The sequence below is a fragment of the Clupea harengus genome, chromosome 1 (assembly GCF_900700415.2).
Source record: "Clupea harengus chromosome 1, Ch_v2.0.2, whole genome shotgun sequence".
In the NCBI taxonomy this organism is placed as follows: domain Eukaryota; kingdom Metazoa; phylum Chordata; class Actinopteri; order Clupeiformes; family Clupeidae; genus Clupea; species Clupea harengus.
In genome coordinates, this window is record NC_045152.1 from 25,595,472 (window position 1) to 25,613,590 (window position 18,119).

At 41.6% G+C, this 18,119-nt stretch overlaps 1 protein-coding gene across 3 annotated transcripts; it reads left to right on the top strand.

Moving 5' to 3' along the window:
- Positions 1-120: 120 nt before the first annotated feature.
- On the top strand, positions 121-7,279 carry gpr146 (G protein-coupled receptor 146). Of its 3 annotated transcripts, none has more exons than XM_012826455.3 (3): positions 121-477; positions 4,657-4,768; positions 5,182-7,279. In XM_012826455.3, exon 3 carries the CDS (start codon positions 5,227-5,229, stop codon positions 6,223-6,225), a length of 999 nt encoding a protein of 332 aa, XP_012681909.1. In that variant the 5' UTR covers positions 121-477; positions 4,657-4,768; positions 5,182-5,226; the 3' UTR covers positions 6,226-7,279. The 3 variants fall into 3 exon arrangements, with proteins under 3 accessions (XP_012681909.1, XP_031429252.1, XP_012681910.1); XM_031573392.2 differs by having other exon boundaries at positions 122-477; positions 5,185-7,279; XM_012826456.3 differs by having other exon boundaries at positions 122-477; positions 4,661-4,768; positions 5,185-7,279.
- Positions 7,280-18,119: the final 10,840 nt, after the last annotated feature.

An 18,119-nucleotide genomic window follows, 5' to 3' on the forward strand; every position in this document is an offset into this window, starting at 1 on the left:
CGTTTAAGTTAAAGTATCACTGTACGGTCATGTACGTCGCAAACTGCGGCACTGTGAGCGACTCCCTTGCAGGGGCCTCTAATAGTGTGTGTTTTTTCCTGTGTGAGCAGGCGTGTCGCTGGATGGCAGACTTCCTGTCTTTTTGTTTGGTCCAATGGTTGCCCGGAGGTCTAGTCAAGCCCCACCGAACTCATGACGGCAATGGTGGGGGAGGGTCACGTGTGTACTGTTGTTCTATAAGATTCGCATAGTAGGTAGATAGCTGTGTCGTCGCCCTCTTCTCGGAAGTTCAAATTCAAACATTATTTGAAGGATTTACTGTCGCGTACGCTGTGAAAGATTTTTTTCTCAAAACTTTTCTCCCTTGCCCTGTGCATAACGAAAAGTTATTTATTTTCATCCGAAATATAGGGGGAAATGTTTGTAACTTTTCAACGCTCGAAATGATCTGTGCGGCTGCCAAGAAATACATGCCTGGTGAGTTTATGATAACTTTGTTGTTTCCATAGTTAGCCTGGCTTTAAGCACATATGTTACAAGTAAACATGTGCTGAATTTCACTGTGCTGAATAAAGTATTCGGTTAGGTAGTTTGTATCATTGAGCAACCTCTGACTCAGGGCTTTGAACGTTATGTTAGCTAACAAGTTATCAGTTGGCCTGGCTCCCTAAAACTGCATAAAACTAGCAAACTTGTCAGCCGTCAGGTGCGCGGAGGGGATGGGCGCGTGTGATGGTGTTTGGGAGAAAAAGGCTACATTCATTGAGATACATAGGCTACTTATTATTGACATTACATCGAATAGTAAACAAAACTGGTAAAGCAGTTATGTACTAAGCTACATTTAACCCAGCTAGAAATTGTACGTTCCCTCTAGATCTCTGCGCTACGTTCCCATAACGTTTTGGTTACGTTACAGGAACCTTTAGGGGACCAACCTAGAATTATGTTTTTCAATTTGTATCTTAAAATACCAAAACATGTTTATACATTCATGTCTAATGCAAGACACAGCACTCTCAAGATTCTCAGTATTTCAGTTCTTATAAATTATTTTATTGAGTATTGGAAGGGTAGGTGAATTAAAGAGAGAGAGACTGAGAGCTCAGTCACTGTCTTCATCATCTTCGTATTCTGGAAGTGCTCCAGGTTCTTCTCCGGCTGCCTGACACATTCATAATAACAATATTTACCAATCCAATAACTTAAAAAAAAAATGTATATATATACTTAGGTGTACAAGGTGGCTTGCCATGTTAAGTGTGGATATTGATATGACAGAGATAGATTTTCATGTTTTCAGAATAGGTATCCATAAATCATAAGTGACAGAAGCAAAGGTTTATTCAAGGCAAGAAGTGAAGGTTTAAATATAAATATATATATATATATATATATATATATATATATATATATATATATTGTGTACAATTGCATTAATGTAATGCAGTGTATTTCACACAATTTCAGAAAACCTATAATTCAACAAAGTGGAGGGGAGTGGGGCAATAAACACTCAGGCCGTAATAAGCCACCGCACACTTTGCTGTTCGGTTCTGCCCAGACAATCAAGCAGCCTTGCTGTAAACAAAAAAGAGACGTGGGCAAACAGCTCCCCAACCCCAGCAAATGATCCTTGTTTAACCACACCGATAAGGTAATTAAAAGACAATTGACAATCTTTCATTGTGGGTGGTTATGTACTTCATGTGCGTGCATCTTCAAGAAAATGGTCATTAGGGATACAAAAAAATATCTTCCCCTCAGTTACTGCCACCGATACAAACCCTCGTTCATCACAGACACCAACTGATTTGCCGAGGATTTTGGTTTTACGATTTTGAAAGACAGTGGATCCCCTCTTCATTCAATAAGAGCCCACTTCATATATTTTTATTTATATCCTGGTGACAAAAATGCATGCAAATTAATGTCATTCACCACACAAGCTCATGACGTTGGCTAAGTACAACCTGAGCACTACTTTTGTGTTATATTCTCTCTTATTTAGCCTTACATCAGCTACCGTGAATGTAAATTTGTCAAATTAGTGCAACATTAGGGTCTCTACATCCTAATCAAGCAGCCCCGCTGGGATTTGTTATAATCTGTAAATCCAGTCCTTCTGGGAGAGGGGGAGGCGGTCTTGCACTGCTGTATCTTAAGAATGTTAAACTGTCTCCAGTCCTTATGCCTGATCAATCCTCCTTTGAAGTGCTGGCTGTCAAACTCTGCGAGGCTTCACCCAGTGTTGTTGTGGTACTGTACAGACCAACTATACTACTGAGTGCTATGTTTTCTAATGTCATCCTGAAAAGAAGATGTTAACCTACATTTGGATAATTCCTCCAGCCGATCTACTAAAGACTTCATGGCCTTGTTTGACTGCTTTGGCGTCCCCCAATATGTGTCCTTTTAACCCACACTAAAGGCCATATTTTAGATTTGGTCTGCTGCACTGGTGTTACACCTTACAGTGTCAGTGCCACTGAACTACCCATCTCAGACCACAAAGTTGTGCTATTTGACACCTACCTGCCTGTCATGAAATCAAAAGTTCAGCGTGCCATGTCATATCGGTCAAGCCAGAGGAACTCACTACTTTAATTAACTCCAATTCTTGACCTGCTCCTAATGCTTAGTGGATCTAGTGGGCCATTACAAGTACTGTTTGTCTTCAGCCTTGTCAACAGTCTTGTTCCCCAGACAACGTGGGGCTGTTTCATTTGTCAACAGTTTTGTTCCCCTGACGACGTGGGACTGTTTAATTTGTCCACTATGGGTCCATGGGTTGTTGTCTGGAGCGGTTGTCAAAAAATACAGGTCTTACTGTGCATAAAGAGATGCATTCTGATCACATCCTTCAATAAAAAAAAACCTCTCCGGCATTTTATATTTCATGTTATGCAGAAATCATCAGTGCAGAATAAGGAAACTCCAGCTTAATAATAACAATCTTAATGAATGCGTACCTGTCCTTTTATTGCCCCTCTGATAACCTCAATAATTAACACTTCTCTTACCACTGGTGCTGTCAAGTCAACAACTATAACATTTGAAAATTTCTCATCACATTTGGATAAAAGCTATAACATAACTGTTGTAGGTACAATGGGAACCATCCTCACACGGGCACCAGAATAATGTAGGTACCTTACCTTGTGAGCAGGCGGCGAATAAATGTGGGGGCAATTGTGCATAAATAGTAATACTATTTTCACGAGGGCCACCAAGACAACACTGGTACTCTTCTGACAACAGGCAAAGGACCTGCATCAGCCATTCAACACAACAGCAGATCAGTGAAGTTGAACACAGGGGGAGCCACACAAAGTGTAGTGTCCTCCACAGTGGTCAAAATAAAGATCAGCCACAAATCAGTCTCATAAAATATATTTAAACTATCAATTTGGAACTCTGATTAATAATTAAATGAATAACTATAACCAAAGTTACCTTATTAATAGCAAGGTTGAAGGTCTTTGGAGTTCTGAATAGAAGAGTTTGGCAGCATTCATACTTGTGTAACATTAAATAGACCAGCGTATATTATCAAAGTATGTATTTACACAAAGATCAGAGGTAAAATCACACAATATATAATCAAACTAAATGTTACTAACTAATTAATTGAAGGGAGTGTGTGTGTGTGTGTTTGTGTGTGTGTGTGTCTGTGTGAGCTTGTGTGCTCGAGTGTGTGCTGTCAGATGCGCGCCAGAAAGAATGTGTGTGTGTGATATGAATAAAGGATGAGTCTTTGTGAAGCGCGAAGTTTGAGTGTTCCCTTCGCTTGTGTAGCTATGTGAAGTCCAATGTATGTGTAATCTGTATGATTACGGTGCCAAGTTAGAAAAGGGAAATGGTTAATAAGGTATGTAAGACCTTATGTGTCTGTGAAGCAATACTAACAATAACCCTTGGATGGTGTGGTGGAGCTAACTACCAAATAACCATGAACATTTACCACAGTTCAAAAGTTTGAACAAATCAAATACATGTACAAATGGCAAAGGTATAACAGTCGTATGCCTAGCCAGGTAGTGAGTATGATAGGATCGCTAAATGCCCAGTTCCACTGGAAGTTACCGGTCCTTGGGGGAAGGGTGTTTCCGATGTTTTGAAGAGAAAAGTGTCCGTGGATGAAGAAATTCGTAGCTGATGTCTTTATTACAGTGCAGTGTATATCGGAGGACTCTAAGTGCTCAAGATGAGTGTGCCGTAGCAATAAATAAAACACCTAATACCAAGTGTTAAATATTGGGGAGGATCTGTGATGCTGTGGGGCTGTTTCTCCTCCAAAGGCCCTGGCAGTATTGTTCGCATACACATACAGGCATTATGGATTCCAGGAAGTACCAGGGGATTTAAAATCACAATCTGGCTGCCTCTGCCAAGAAGCTTAAACTTGCAGTCTTGCAGTAGGATGAGCACCAGGTTGCCCTAATTGAGACAAGTGGCAACCATTTAATTAACCGCACATTAAACCTCACATTTTCTGTATTTTTATGATACTGGTAGCACATTTCCTTTAGCCAAATGTTTATGAACGTGCATAAAAAATGCATTGCAGTTGTCTGGAAACCCAACTATAGATTCATATGAAGACTGCATATTGATCTCCAGGACAACCTGTTACTTTTGTTTCCCTCTTCGAAGGCAGGTTGAGGAACATAAGCTCCAAAGATGTAAATTGTCAAGAGGCTGAGGACTCTTGAGTCCAGTTGGCTTCCTGGAGCCTGTGATGGAGGGGACGATAGCTCACTCTCAGGTACCCTTCACTGTTCAATTTGAATTTTGACACTTAAGCATTACTCCTGTTATAAGGGCTTGTACTAATGTTGAGGTAGTTATTGATAACCGATAATATTGTTTTCTTCATTCAAGCATCATGAAGTTCCTCAAAATAGACAAACCCACACAGGAGAAACAATATATTAGAGCATCATTGAAATATCATTGTGCTTGAAAAATGTAACAACAACGTTGACAACATAGTGTTGCCAAATGTATCACCAAAATATCCCTTTTAGCTAGCTAGGATTCATGGATAGGACACAGTCCAGGAGGGTTTCAATACAGGCTTTACCTGTGAAGTGTCAGGTCTTTAGGATAGGCACAAAAAGGCAGCATGGAGACAAAAAATCACTGGCTTCCAATTCATTCTGTCCTTTTTCTTACCAGCAGACCCCTCCAACTGAAGCTAATCCTCATCTCTGAGTCCCCACCATGTGGAGCTGCATGGCCCACAATGAAACACTAGACAGTGTGGACTATCGTCTTTGTCAAGACTTGGGCTTCGTCATCTCCGTCTTCTCCCTCATCTACCTCATCGTCTGCTTTCCGGTGGGGCTGTGCTACAGCACCTTACTGGTGGTGGTCAACCTCTCTAATAAGATGACCATGACTATGCCAGATGTGTACTTTGTGAATATTGCCATAGCTGGCCTGATGCTAAACCTTGTTGCTCCAGTGGAACTTCTGGGGCCTAGCTTTACCCAGTGGCCCTTGTGGGAGCATAACAATGAGATCTATATCACTCTCCTCATCCTCTTCAACATATCCTCCCTTGTGATCATGTACTCTACCACACTGCTGAGCTTGGACTACTACATAGAGAGGGCGCTCCCACGGACATACATGTCTAGTGTATACAACACTAAGCATGTGTGTGGGTTCGTCTGGGGTGGCGCTGTACTCACCAGCTTCTCCTCGCTGCTCTTCTACGTGTGCAACCATGTGTCCACCAAAATTATCGAGTGTTCAAAGATGCAAAATAAGGAGGCAGCTGACACCATCATGTTGTTTATTGGTTATGTGGTGCCAGTCATGGCTGTTCTGTATGCTTTGGTACTCATTCTCCGCATCAGAAAGGAGTCTACTCCACTGGACCTGGACTCAGCCCGTTTGGACCCCTCGACTCATAGTCTTTTACTGGCTTCGGTTTGCATCCAAATCCTGCTCTGGACTCCGTACTATATGATCTTGCTTGTCCACACAATGCTGAACCCAGGGAGGGAGTTCAGCAGACAGAACAGCAGCACACATTCCTTTCTAAGGTGTATGTCAATGCTGTTGGCCTTCTCCAGCAGCTTCGTTATTCCTCTGCTATATAAGCGGATGAACAAGAATTTCTCCCAAAAACTAAAGGAGTTGCTAAAGCAACTGATTTGTAGAGAGCAGGCCTGCCCACATGAACAGTCACTGGCACAGCAGGCCATCACATGAGCCGTTGACCTTTCAGGGACAGCAGAACTTTGATACGGGAAGCCACCACATCTTTGTACCATTTTGACTTTCAGAAAATATATTGACATTGGATATTTTTAGTACTGGTCCCTTTAGGTAGATGATATCCAATCCTCCCATCTAAACAAAGCTGTTAACTAATTCACTTTAGGAAGTCACATCCAACTTTGTAACATTTCAGAGGCACTTAGAATCATTTACATTTGTACCATGTCTACCTGTTGGTCTTGAAAAGACAATAGATATACCTCATTCCTAAACTAGAAGGGCATTACAGTTCAATATCCTTAAAACGAAGAAGCGCCTAGTCTGGAGACAGGAGAGTCGCACCTGTGCGTGTTGGCAAGGACTGTGCTGCTCAGCTCTCTTTCCCTGCCTCTGTTTGAGACACTTGGGGAGTTTGTGACTTTTTAGGAGGATTAATCAAATGCTGAAATCACATGAAATTAGACATTGTTTCTTATTATTCCATTTCTGTATATTTATGTGTGTCAATCCATAAGCTATCAGTTTAAAAAGTAGAAATGGAAATTCACAAAATCAAAAAGCCTCTGGATACTGTTTTTAAGCAGGAGCTGTTTAACAGGAGCTGTCTAGTACCAAAAAATGTACTGAATTCATAGATTTTTACATAGCTTTTTGTGAATATGGATGGGATTTTGTCTATTGTTATGAATGAATACCTTAATATAATCAATTGCGTGAGTTGTTCCCCTGATGAAGAGGTTGAAAAGGTAGCCTTCACTCCACTGTATGTTTGGATCTAGCTGTCATTCTTCAATGAATGAATGTGTGTGGGGGGGGACTAGAGAGTAAGAGGGTTCAACATGAGATCCAATGATATTGATGTGCATATGCCAGTATATTGCATTGTATGTGTATAGTGTATGTGAAGAGGTTTACTGGAAAATAAGCAGTTTCAGAATGACAGTATTAATTTTGCATAAACATACTTGCTTTTGTTTTAATGTCTCTACTTTATTGTCCCCATGATGAATAAGATATACTTCAAAATAAACTATGATACACACTAGAGTATTATTTTGTTGTGGTCTTTTCAGTTAATATAGATTTTAAAATCTATCAAACATCAAAAATCGGTCAAACATTTGAGGTCAGACATTGAGATTCGTAGTGAATTATGTTCCGATACTGACCGGCGGACTAAACATTATCCTGCTTATTATATGGTTACTTGTCAAAACGATAGAAGACATTCCTGCAAAATATTTTGTTGCCGTTTCTTGACTTCTTGACTTTTGGTAACGTTGCTTGCACCGAAAGTTGAGAAAAGTTCAACTGTTCGAGAGGCAACGCATGAGTCAGCCAATCAAATTACATTAATGCTAATACGCAAGTGCAGGTGTTAGCCAATCAAATCCCATTTATGCTAATATCCAAAGAGTGCAACGCTGAAAAAAAAGATGGCGGACCAAACTCCGTAGATGGTTGTATTTGTACCTAAAATTAGTTTGTTCGAGTTTTTTTTGCTTAGATTTTTTAAAAGTTAGACACTGTATAATGTAAAACCCCAATTATTGTAACTGAAGAATAAATCTGAGTGGATTTGTGAGCCGTCTGAGGCAGCTATCTAATGTTAGCACGTTAGCAAGGTAGAAGAGTGGCTGTGGCAATGTGTGGTTGCAATGGACAATGTGGAAATCAGGTTTAAGGTTGTTACTTAGATAAAATCCTGATCATTGTGTCATCCACCCACTCACAGAATAACTTTAATTAGTCAGAGTGGGTTCCACTCTTGCCCATATTATTGCCCCTTTGACACATCTACTTTTCATGTACAACTTCTGATCAACATGTAAGGGGTTCACACTGAATTTCAAAGAGTTAGAAAAACAGTTCAGGATAAGGTTGAAGTTGAAGACATTCTGGAAAGGTATGCAATCCAGTATGTGAAAGTTGGAATGTATAGTAAGAATGCATTATTGGATTTTAGAATGTACATTCTGGCTGTTTGCTCGTATTCTCCATGCTGATGACGCCATAAAGATGTGTACCAGTTTTCATGTTGTCAGTGATGGAAGAACAAAAAAGGGTCTCTGGGAAACAACATCCCAAATAGCCACAGCTTGCATCTTTTAGCTCATAACCATTAAGGCATTTACCCAGGAAGTACAATTTGAAATCTTTACTGAAATCATAATTCTCCAAGATGAATTTCTCAAATTTCAGAATCTACTAAATGTTAAAGGTGGAGATGTGACCTTCCTTCAGACAGACACCTCAATGTTGCAGGAAATTAGTGTGCATCTCTTAGATGAACAGGGACAATCTCAGCATACCTAAGGGAGTACAGGATTTGCCAGGGCGGCTGGCCAGGGTCATTCATCAGTTGGATTGCTGAGAAGATTAATGTGTTGCAACGCTGCAATAAATTGCTTCCACTTGCTGAGATCATTAGCATGGGCCTGCTCACCACTGTAGATGAGACTGCACTTACTGAATAGGGAGGTTTACAGCTTTGCACACCAAATAAATAGTTAAGAGGCACTTGTCTTTAAGTCCCCTAGACAGTAAACATTGCTCACAATTCCCATTGTAAAAATAGATTGGTTAACAGAACTAGATTGGTTCAAGTGAGTGACGACCAGAGATATTTCAGAAAGTTGGCATTCTTGTCTGTCTGTTAAAACAGGTCTAGTAACAGTAATAATTAGGGGTTGCCACATGCCAGCATACGGTATTACATTTGGCCTAAAGCCTGACCTAGATATTAGCCATTTGGGATATTGTTTTACATTAGTTTCTGCATAAGATGTATGTGTTTGCAGTTAATGTACTAAATGTGAATGTTCAAAGGTCAGTTGTGCATGCATTAAAAAGGTTTTGGGTAACTTAAATTTTTATGACCTCGAAATGGCAGGTTTATGACGCTAATACGTTTATTCCGACACAGAGGTAAAAAAAATAGTCTGTTTTAAATAGTTTGTCAAGTCCAACCCGCAAAGATTGTGTTATTCAGTTAAGACATTTATGTGTTGCTCCTCATCTTTTAACATTTTAAAAGGCAAATCATACAGTATAAAGAAATAAATATTGATACATTTATAAGACTCCTCTACTCCAACAAATTAGTTTAGGGTGGGTTTATAGTGGGGTTAGAGACAGCACCATGTATTTCACATAATGCCTGTAAAGGTAGGTGACTGATTAATGTCAAATGTTTCACAGATATTTTTCCTAGTGTTTTTGCAAACACTTTTCAATCATTGCTTAATCGTGCCATCCACATCCAAAATGAGTGATCATTTCAGCTATCCTGCTGCTGACAATAACTGATTTTCTGTGAAATATGTTCCATCTTCATGAGACATGTACATTCCAGAAGGCCATATGGCTTCTTCAATTTTATCAAGAAGATCAGTATTTTTAAACATTTTTGAAGCATTTATAGTATTGGAACATACACTGCTCTGTGTCCACTGGAATGTACAGTTCATTTCATCGGCATTACCAGAGGGTAGTTATTTCTCACAAATGTTTTCCTTAGCAGTGGACAGCTCCACACCTTCCACAGTAGCATGGACAAAGACATTATAAATACGGATGCGGATAAATACATTATAGTTTCCACTAATGTCACTGATAGAGTGATCTTTCATCCCATTTCTGGTTTCCTACCTGGAGTACTGCACAATCTGTTTGAGGATATTGAGCCTGTTGAGTTGGTCTTGTGCATCCATGAAATGATTCAACAGTAGTATTTCACTCGTATGTCTAAACACAAAAAAATCACACATTTCCATATTAGCACTCTGATTCAAAAGAATTTTGCGGCTAAACTAAGCACTGGTGGGAATCGTCAAGAAAATCCCACTGCGCTGAGGTTATTACCACTTATGGTAGGAAAAAAAGTCCCTGGGGGAGATGAAGCACGGGCCATATTGCTAAATTGTGCAGCTGGTGTTGTCTCCGTCTTTCAGAAAGGAATCCGTGCAGACTAAAACAAGTGATCACAGACAGATCACAGATTAAAGCAGTGTTTCCAGGCTTTAGGCTCCGACCCAAGCATCATGAAGTTCCATGACTGGTCAATGCCTACAGCATGGCCTGCGTAGACCGGTCAGTGCCACCGACATTGAGGCCCAGAGTCTGTTCTGTGATGTATGTAATATCTGTGCTTTTAAATAGTTGTTCTATGAAAATGCCAGCGTGCCGTTATCTGGTTAATGACAAGTTTCAAAAGGTCCTCCTGCTGAAATGTTCATTATTACTCATACATTCATGGTGGTTGTGACGGGTCCTAATCTGCGCCTAGTGCAAGGTGCCAGAGGGACTGCCTATAAGTAGCCATACCCTGGAGCTCCCCCTGGTGAAAATTATTTGTGTGAAGTTTGTGACACACAAAAAGTTTGTGAAAAGAGGTGTATCCGGGACTCCTTCACTCCTGGGTGTACACCCAGATACTCCACAGACAACTGGGTGTGTCGGGGAGTTTGCTGTCCTGTCACACAACCCCAGATCTTCCCAGATATGTAGCAGATTTGGGGGCTTGCCTGGAGCCATTAGTTGCCATGGTGAATAATCTCCTGGGGGTGCTTTCAAGGGAACATTTCACACCTTTGGGTCAGGTAAGCCTAAAAGGCTTTTAGTGAGCGTAAAGGAATCACTTTTGAGCATTCTCAAGAAGGACCCAGCTCCTTACGCTGTGGTATCCATTGCAAATCTATCCACATAAACACATGCATGGTGATTCACAAGGTGCTTCTGGTCTGCATCCAGTATTTTCTGTAGCTCCCCACACAGTGTAGAGTGTAGACGATTCTCTACTATGGGCTGGAGGCCAGGCGACCCACATTGGCCTTCAATCCAAGATGGAGTACTCATTTAACATCAGATCTGCTATTGTGGTCCTTCATAGGGTAGCCTCTTCCTTTGATTGTAGAACTCAAGCTATGGTCCTATGCATATGCAAAGTATGGGGCAAAGAGAAATTAGACCACTGAAAACATCCAATCTGGAAAAAGCCTAAGAATAACTGGGGAAGATATCAAAATGCTTTCATAGTAGGTCTTGAGACAGGGAGAAAAAACATTTGATTTATTATGCAACCTGGAACAGTACATTGAACAAATGTATGGTTTAAGTTTAGGACATTAGACATATTCACCAACAAGGATAGACCTGAAACTCACCTTTTATGACTTCAGCATCCTCATGCGTGTAAGCCATCAACACGCCATTCAGTAGCCCAGTGTTAAAGGAATAGTTATTAGAAGTTAATTTAGATTAAGAATTCAAGTTGATGATATGCCTATAAAACACATTACAAGCATACCTTGTCAGTGGATCATATTTATTTGTGTTGTTTCAGTGTTATGCATAAGTCTACGCAAGGCATCCTGTAAAAAGTATCCGTTGAGGGCTAAATTTAACCACGATAAAGCATAGAGCAGGTAAATAAATGCAAACACACTGGAATGTGTGGCAGTAATGCAAAACACATCAGACCACAGAAATAAACTTACTTCAATAGCATTTCCAGCTCGTTTAATCCTCTTTGGAGCAGAAACCTCTTAGTTCTGTCATTTCCGAATCGATTAGGTCCTGTCCAATCGCCATCATTTGCCCATCTATCTCATGAGTGGGCTATATCCCCATGGTCTTATAGGGCACTATATCCCCATGGTCTTATAGGGCACTATTGCTATCTATTTCTCTTTAAACTACTTTTCTTTACTGATTTCCAGAATTGAATTGTAATGAACTGCTGGTGCTCTCTGTATTCTGATGGAGCTATTGATGGATTATTTTAATTAGCCAGGTTCTGTGGTTGTTGTCTTGTCTGAGCTTTGATATTTGGATACATTTAGTGCTCCTGCTTTTTAAACTAATTATGATCCTGGCTGATCAACTATTTAATACTATAAATAACCTTGATTTAGTATTAGCAGCAAACTTGACAGACCTGCTGAACAATTCAAATATGGGTTTTCTGTTAGGGCCTGGCAGAGTTGGCTACAACTAGCACCCCCTTCTGGTTGGGGTGCTATTCAGATAAACAAGACATACAATCAAGCCGGAAAGTCTGCACACCCCTTTCACCTTCTCCACGTTTTATTACGTTACAGAAATATTCTTTTGTCTAAAAATACACAACACAAACACAAACACAAAATACAAAACACAAAATAGCCCATAATGACTAATCACCAGCGCCTGTCCCTGCACACCTGCTCCCACTCACTTCATCAGCCTCAGCTTTTAAGCCATGACAGGACCATCTCACCTTGTCTGATTGTCTCGCCTTTCATTGCCAAGCATGTCTGTTTAGTCAACCTGTTGATATTTTTGCTATTCTTAACCTAAGCCTGTTTTCTGCATCTGTGACCTTTTATGAACATATGGCTTAGAAATTCACCATCCTATAGTTCTACTTCAAAATACTGCCCTTTCAGATCATCACCCAATTACATTCAACATGTAATTAGAACTCCAGGCACTGAAGGTTGATTGCATTCCCACCTCATATCAACCTACTAACAGATGGTGTCACAAGGGTGCTTTGCTCAACCCTTGACACTGTTGCACCTGTGAAAGAGAATAAGAAAACTAAAAATAATCGCCCCATGGTACACTGACCAGACTCGTACACTTAAACTACTCGAAAACTAGAAAGAAGGCCACTGAAACGGCCTCTGTCAAAGTTCTGAATGACATCTCATCTGATCATGGGTGCATTTCAGTACTGTTTCTTCTAGACCTTAATGCTGCTTTCAACTCTATATATCATCATAGTTTTGCTACAGAGATTTGAACATCGTGTTGGTATCAAAGACTGTGCCCTATCATGGTTTAGGTCTTACCTTTCTGACTGTTTTCAGTTTGTTCATGTCCACAATGAGCCATCCAATCACACCAGAGTCATGGAGTTGCCCAAGGCTCTGTGCTTGGCCCTTTGCTCTTCTCTTTGTACATTCTACCCGGTGCTGTTATAAGTAAGCATGGCATTCATTTCCATTGCTATGCTCATGACACCCAACTTTACCTATCCATAAAGCCTGATGAAATTGTCCAACTACCATTAGATAGGAGCTTGCCTGAAAGACATAAAAGCATGGATGACTAACCACTTCCTGCTCCTCAGATAAAACTGTCAATCAATAAAACTGGGCAACGTACATGTTGTATGTTGTACCTTGAAGGCGTGCCTTTATGGATACCGGGTACAGCATATGGCGCATGTTGCGGCTGTTGCCAGACAGTTTTGCACTGCTATTGTATCCTGCCACCCTTACTATGCTTGTATAACTAAAAATCCCTATGCACCAAGCCAGCCAACATAACTAAACATAACTCATCACAACTAAACACATATTTCCAATACCAATAAAACTGGGCTACAGACAGCGCATGTTGTACTGTGAAGGAGGGCCTTTACGCATCCCGGGTACAGCATGCAACACGTGTTGCAGCTGTCGCCAGCCAATTGGGCACTGTTGTGCATCCTGCCATCCTTGCTCTCCTAACATAAATCCACATGCACTATGCCAGCCAACTATAACTAAACATAACTCATTAAAACTAAACATAAACAAAATTCCCATTCCCCGACCGGCTTCAAGCAGATGGGCCCCCCCTTATGTGCCGCAGTTCTGCTTAAGGTTTCTTCCTAATTAACCTTGTCCATTGTCCTTGCTCTAAAGGGGTCCAGGCACTGGGCTCTGTAAAGCGTCTTGAGACAATTTGATTGTTTTGGCGCTATATAAATAAAATTGAATTGAATTGGATTGAATTGAATTGAATTGAATTGAATTGAAAACCAAGCACCTGGCGCAAGATACTTCTTGTCATGCCATGTTATTGTGTTTAGCAGCAGTGGGCTACAGACAGCACATGATGTACTGTGTAGGAGGGCTTTTATGGATCACAAGTCAGTTGTGTATTGTTGTTGTATCCTGCCACCCTTGCTATCCTTGTATAACTAAAACTCTCATGCACCATGTCAGCCAACCATAACTCAACATTACTCAACAAAACTAATCATTAAAAAATTCACACACGCCATGCCGGGCAGCCTCTGTCCATATTACTAAATTACTGTTAATTGTTTACTTAAATGTATCTCTTTAACTGCTTATCAAATTGATGTTTACTAACCAAATTATTTTTCTTTCTTTGCCCTTTGCCCACCAATGCCAATAATGGCTGTGAAAACATTCTTCCTTATCACCATAACCATTAAGTACTTATACACATGTTAGGCAGCCGAGTTCTGCCCACTCACTTTGTCTCTTTTCGTCCCCTTCTTGTCTAGACTGTCTGCTCTGTGGGATGCTGCTGTAGTCCACCTGATCTACTTGCAGAAACCCTGTGCCTACACCTACCAATCCCCACCACACTGTCATCCATTAATTCTACTCCACTCATGATACATCTACATACTCTGTGCTAGCCTGTTTACCCCTAATGTAAATAATTGCCACTATCTACATTTTCTGTTTCCACTATCATCTCCACAGTTTTGAGCGAGTTCAACTCCAGGTTGTAGCGACTGCACCACAGGGCCAGCTGTTCAACTTCCCTCCTGTATGCAGACTCATCTCCATCTTGGATGAGGCCGATGATTGTTGTGTTGTCTGCAAATTTCAGGAGCTGAACAGACGGGTCTCCTGAGGTGCAGTCGTTTGTGTACAGAGAGAAGAGCAGTGGGGAGAGCACACATCCCTGGGGGGCACCAGTGCTGACTGTCCGGGTGCTGGATGTAATTTCTCCCAGCCTCACCTGCTGCTTCCTGTCTGTCAGGAAGTTTGTAATCCACTGACAGGTGGAGGCAGGCACAGTGAGCTGGGTGAGTTTGGTGAGGAGGACTTCTGGGATGATGGTGTTGAACGCAGGGCTGAAGTCCACAAAAAGCATCCTTGCATACGTCCCTGGGGAGTCGAGGTGTTGCAGGATGTAGTGCAATCCCATGTTTACTGCATCATCCACTGACCTATTAGCCCGGTAGACAAACTGCAGAGGGTCGAGCAGGGGGCCTGTGATGACCTTCAGGTGGGACAACACCAGTCTCTCGAAGGCCTTCATGACCACAGACGTCAGGGCGATGGGCCTGTAGTCATTCAGTCCAGTGATGGAGGGTTTCTTGGGAACCGGGATGATGGTGGAGCGTTTGAAGCAGGACGGGACTTCACACAGCTCCACAGATCTGTTGAAGATCCGTGTGAAGATGGGGGCCAGCTGGTCAGCACAGACTTTCAGACAGGAGGGTGACACACCGTCTGGGCCTGGAGCCTTCCTGATCTTCTGTCTGAAAGAGCTGACACACATCTTCCTCACAGACCGTCAGTGCCGGGGGGGAGTTAGGAGGGAGGGGAGAGGTGATAGCAGGGGGTGCAGTTTGTTGGGTGAAGTCTGAGTTGGAGCGGGGTGTGGATGTGGGGTGATCAAACCTGCAGTAAAACTCATTCAGATTGTCGGCTAGTTGAGGGTTCTCTGCAGTGTGAGGGGACGGTTTCCTGTAGTTGGTGATGTCCTGAAGGCCTCTCCACACTGACGCAGGATCGTTGGATGAGAACCTGTTTTTAAGCTTTTCAGAGTAGCTCCTCTTTGCTACTCTGATCTCCTTTGTCAGTGTGCTCCTGGCCTGGTTGTATAGGATCCTGTCCCCACTCTTGTAGGCCTCCTCTTTGGCCTTTCGAAGCTGTCTGAGCTTTGCCGTAAACCAATGTTTATTATTACTGAAGGTGCGGAAAGTTTGTTTGCATATACCATCTTATGTTTGTATTGCCACATATATGCTAGCATGCTTATCCTGATACGTGTATGAATTCATCTGTCATGTTTCTGATTCTATATACTGTATATATATATATACATATTTGTATCTCTACCTCTCTACCTGGCCGGCTCTAAGCCGATGTATTCATTAGAAGGGGGTGGATTAACTCCTGATTCGGATAGGCTAAAATGACTGAGGTTGAGGCATGAAGTTTGTTGTGATTTTACTACGTGTGTCCATTAAAGTGCCCTAGACAGACTCAAGCTTTGAACCCAGAGCTATTCACAACTCCTCCTTAATTCGCATAACAAAGCTGATAGAAACATGCAGACACTCACATTCTTTAGGTGAATTTTCTTGAGTGCGCATTGAGGCATTGAGTGTAAGATATAATATAATATAATCCCCATATAATGCTTTGGCCATAAAGCTCTACTATGGTCTCATCTGACCATCTTTCCCCACACATTCAGCAACATCCACACATGCTCCAATATGGATCTTCTTAAACAGTGGCTTCTTCAGTGGGTTGAGTGGCACAAATATGTTATATACTATGGTCTCATCTAAGAGGACAAGACAAAGACATTTTCCATAAAACAAACAAATATATAGAGACAAAAGAAATCTGAATACCAACTTACAAATGTACATTGACTATGCTGAAGATGGATATAAATCTAAAAGGATGTGTCAATATGACACACTGAATAGCAGTCTGTGGGGGTGCCACTGGAGTAAGTGGCCATTGTTGAGGAGACCGACTGCTGTCTTGGCGTGAGGTTTTGGTTCTGATGGACGGCAGCCTCTTGCCAAAGGGGAGTTTTAAAAAAAGTTTCTGTCCATGGTGTGAGCCATAATCTTCCCTGCTTGTTTCAAGGTCCTAGAGTCACACAGGTCCTGAAGCGATGGCAAACTGCATCTAATCATCCCCTCAGCAGAACGAATGATACACTGCAGTCTACTGGTCTGGAGGCAGTGTACCAGATGGTGATGGAGCAGGTGAGGATGGACTCAATGACGGCAGTGAAGAAGTGCACCATCATGTCCTTTGGCAGGTTAAATATCTTCGGCTGCCTCAGGAAATGCATCTGCTAAGCCTTCTTTGTGAGGTCCTGGGGGTCATTCATTTTTAGATCCTGGGAGATTATGGTGCTTATGAAAAAGAAAGACTCCACAGTGCTAACTGGGGAGCCAGAGAGGGTGATGGGGGCAGGTGCGGCATGGCTCTTCCTGAAGTCCACAAGCATCTCTACTGTTTTTAGAGCATTGAGATCCAAGTTGTTTTGTTGGCACCAGGTCACCAGATGGTCAATCTCTCGTCTGTAGGCAGACTAATTCCCACCAGAGATGAGTCTAATGAGGGTAGTGTTGTCTGGGAATGTTAGGAACTTGACGGACTGATGACTGGAGGTGTAGCTGTTTGATCCATCTGTAGATGGCGCCAGGCACACTCAGCTGTAGCAGGACCAGGATGATAGTGTTGAAGGCAGAGCTGAAGTCTACAAACAGGATCCTGGTGTAGTTGCCTGCAGAGTCCATATACTACTAGAGGATCGTCAACAGATCTCTTGGCTCTGTAGGCAAACAGCAGGGGGTTCAGGGGTGGGTCAATGATGGCTCAAATTACTTAATTACCACAGAAGTCAGCGCGACAGGTCTATAGTTATTAAGTCCTGTGCACCTAAACTTTTTGGGGACAGAGATAATGGTGGAGAATTTGAAGCAGGCTGGCACATAGGTGGACAGCCTATTTTATAAAGCGTCTGGTTGATGTGATGCAACTTCCACTTTTGTAGATCTAATGCTACACAATTGGGCATCTAAACACTTGGATATTTTCTTTGAGTCTGTTCCTTCACTTAAGTATTTGAATCATCTTGTCTCTTTAGTCTTCATTTTCTCAACCTTACATTTCCACAACCTGGTTAATGACCCTTGGTGATGTTTATATCCAGAAAACAACTCTACTTCAACCACAGTAGTATGTCATGAGTAGGTGTAAATAATTATAATCAATTATGGTCAAATACGTGACACCTCTGTATCATCTATGATTAACTTCCCATCTCAAAGTCAAATACACAGGGGGTTAAATATTTATGCATGTAGTATATTTAAGTTTTTGAATTAA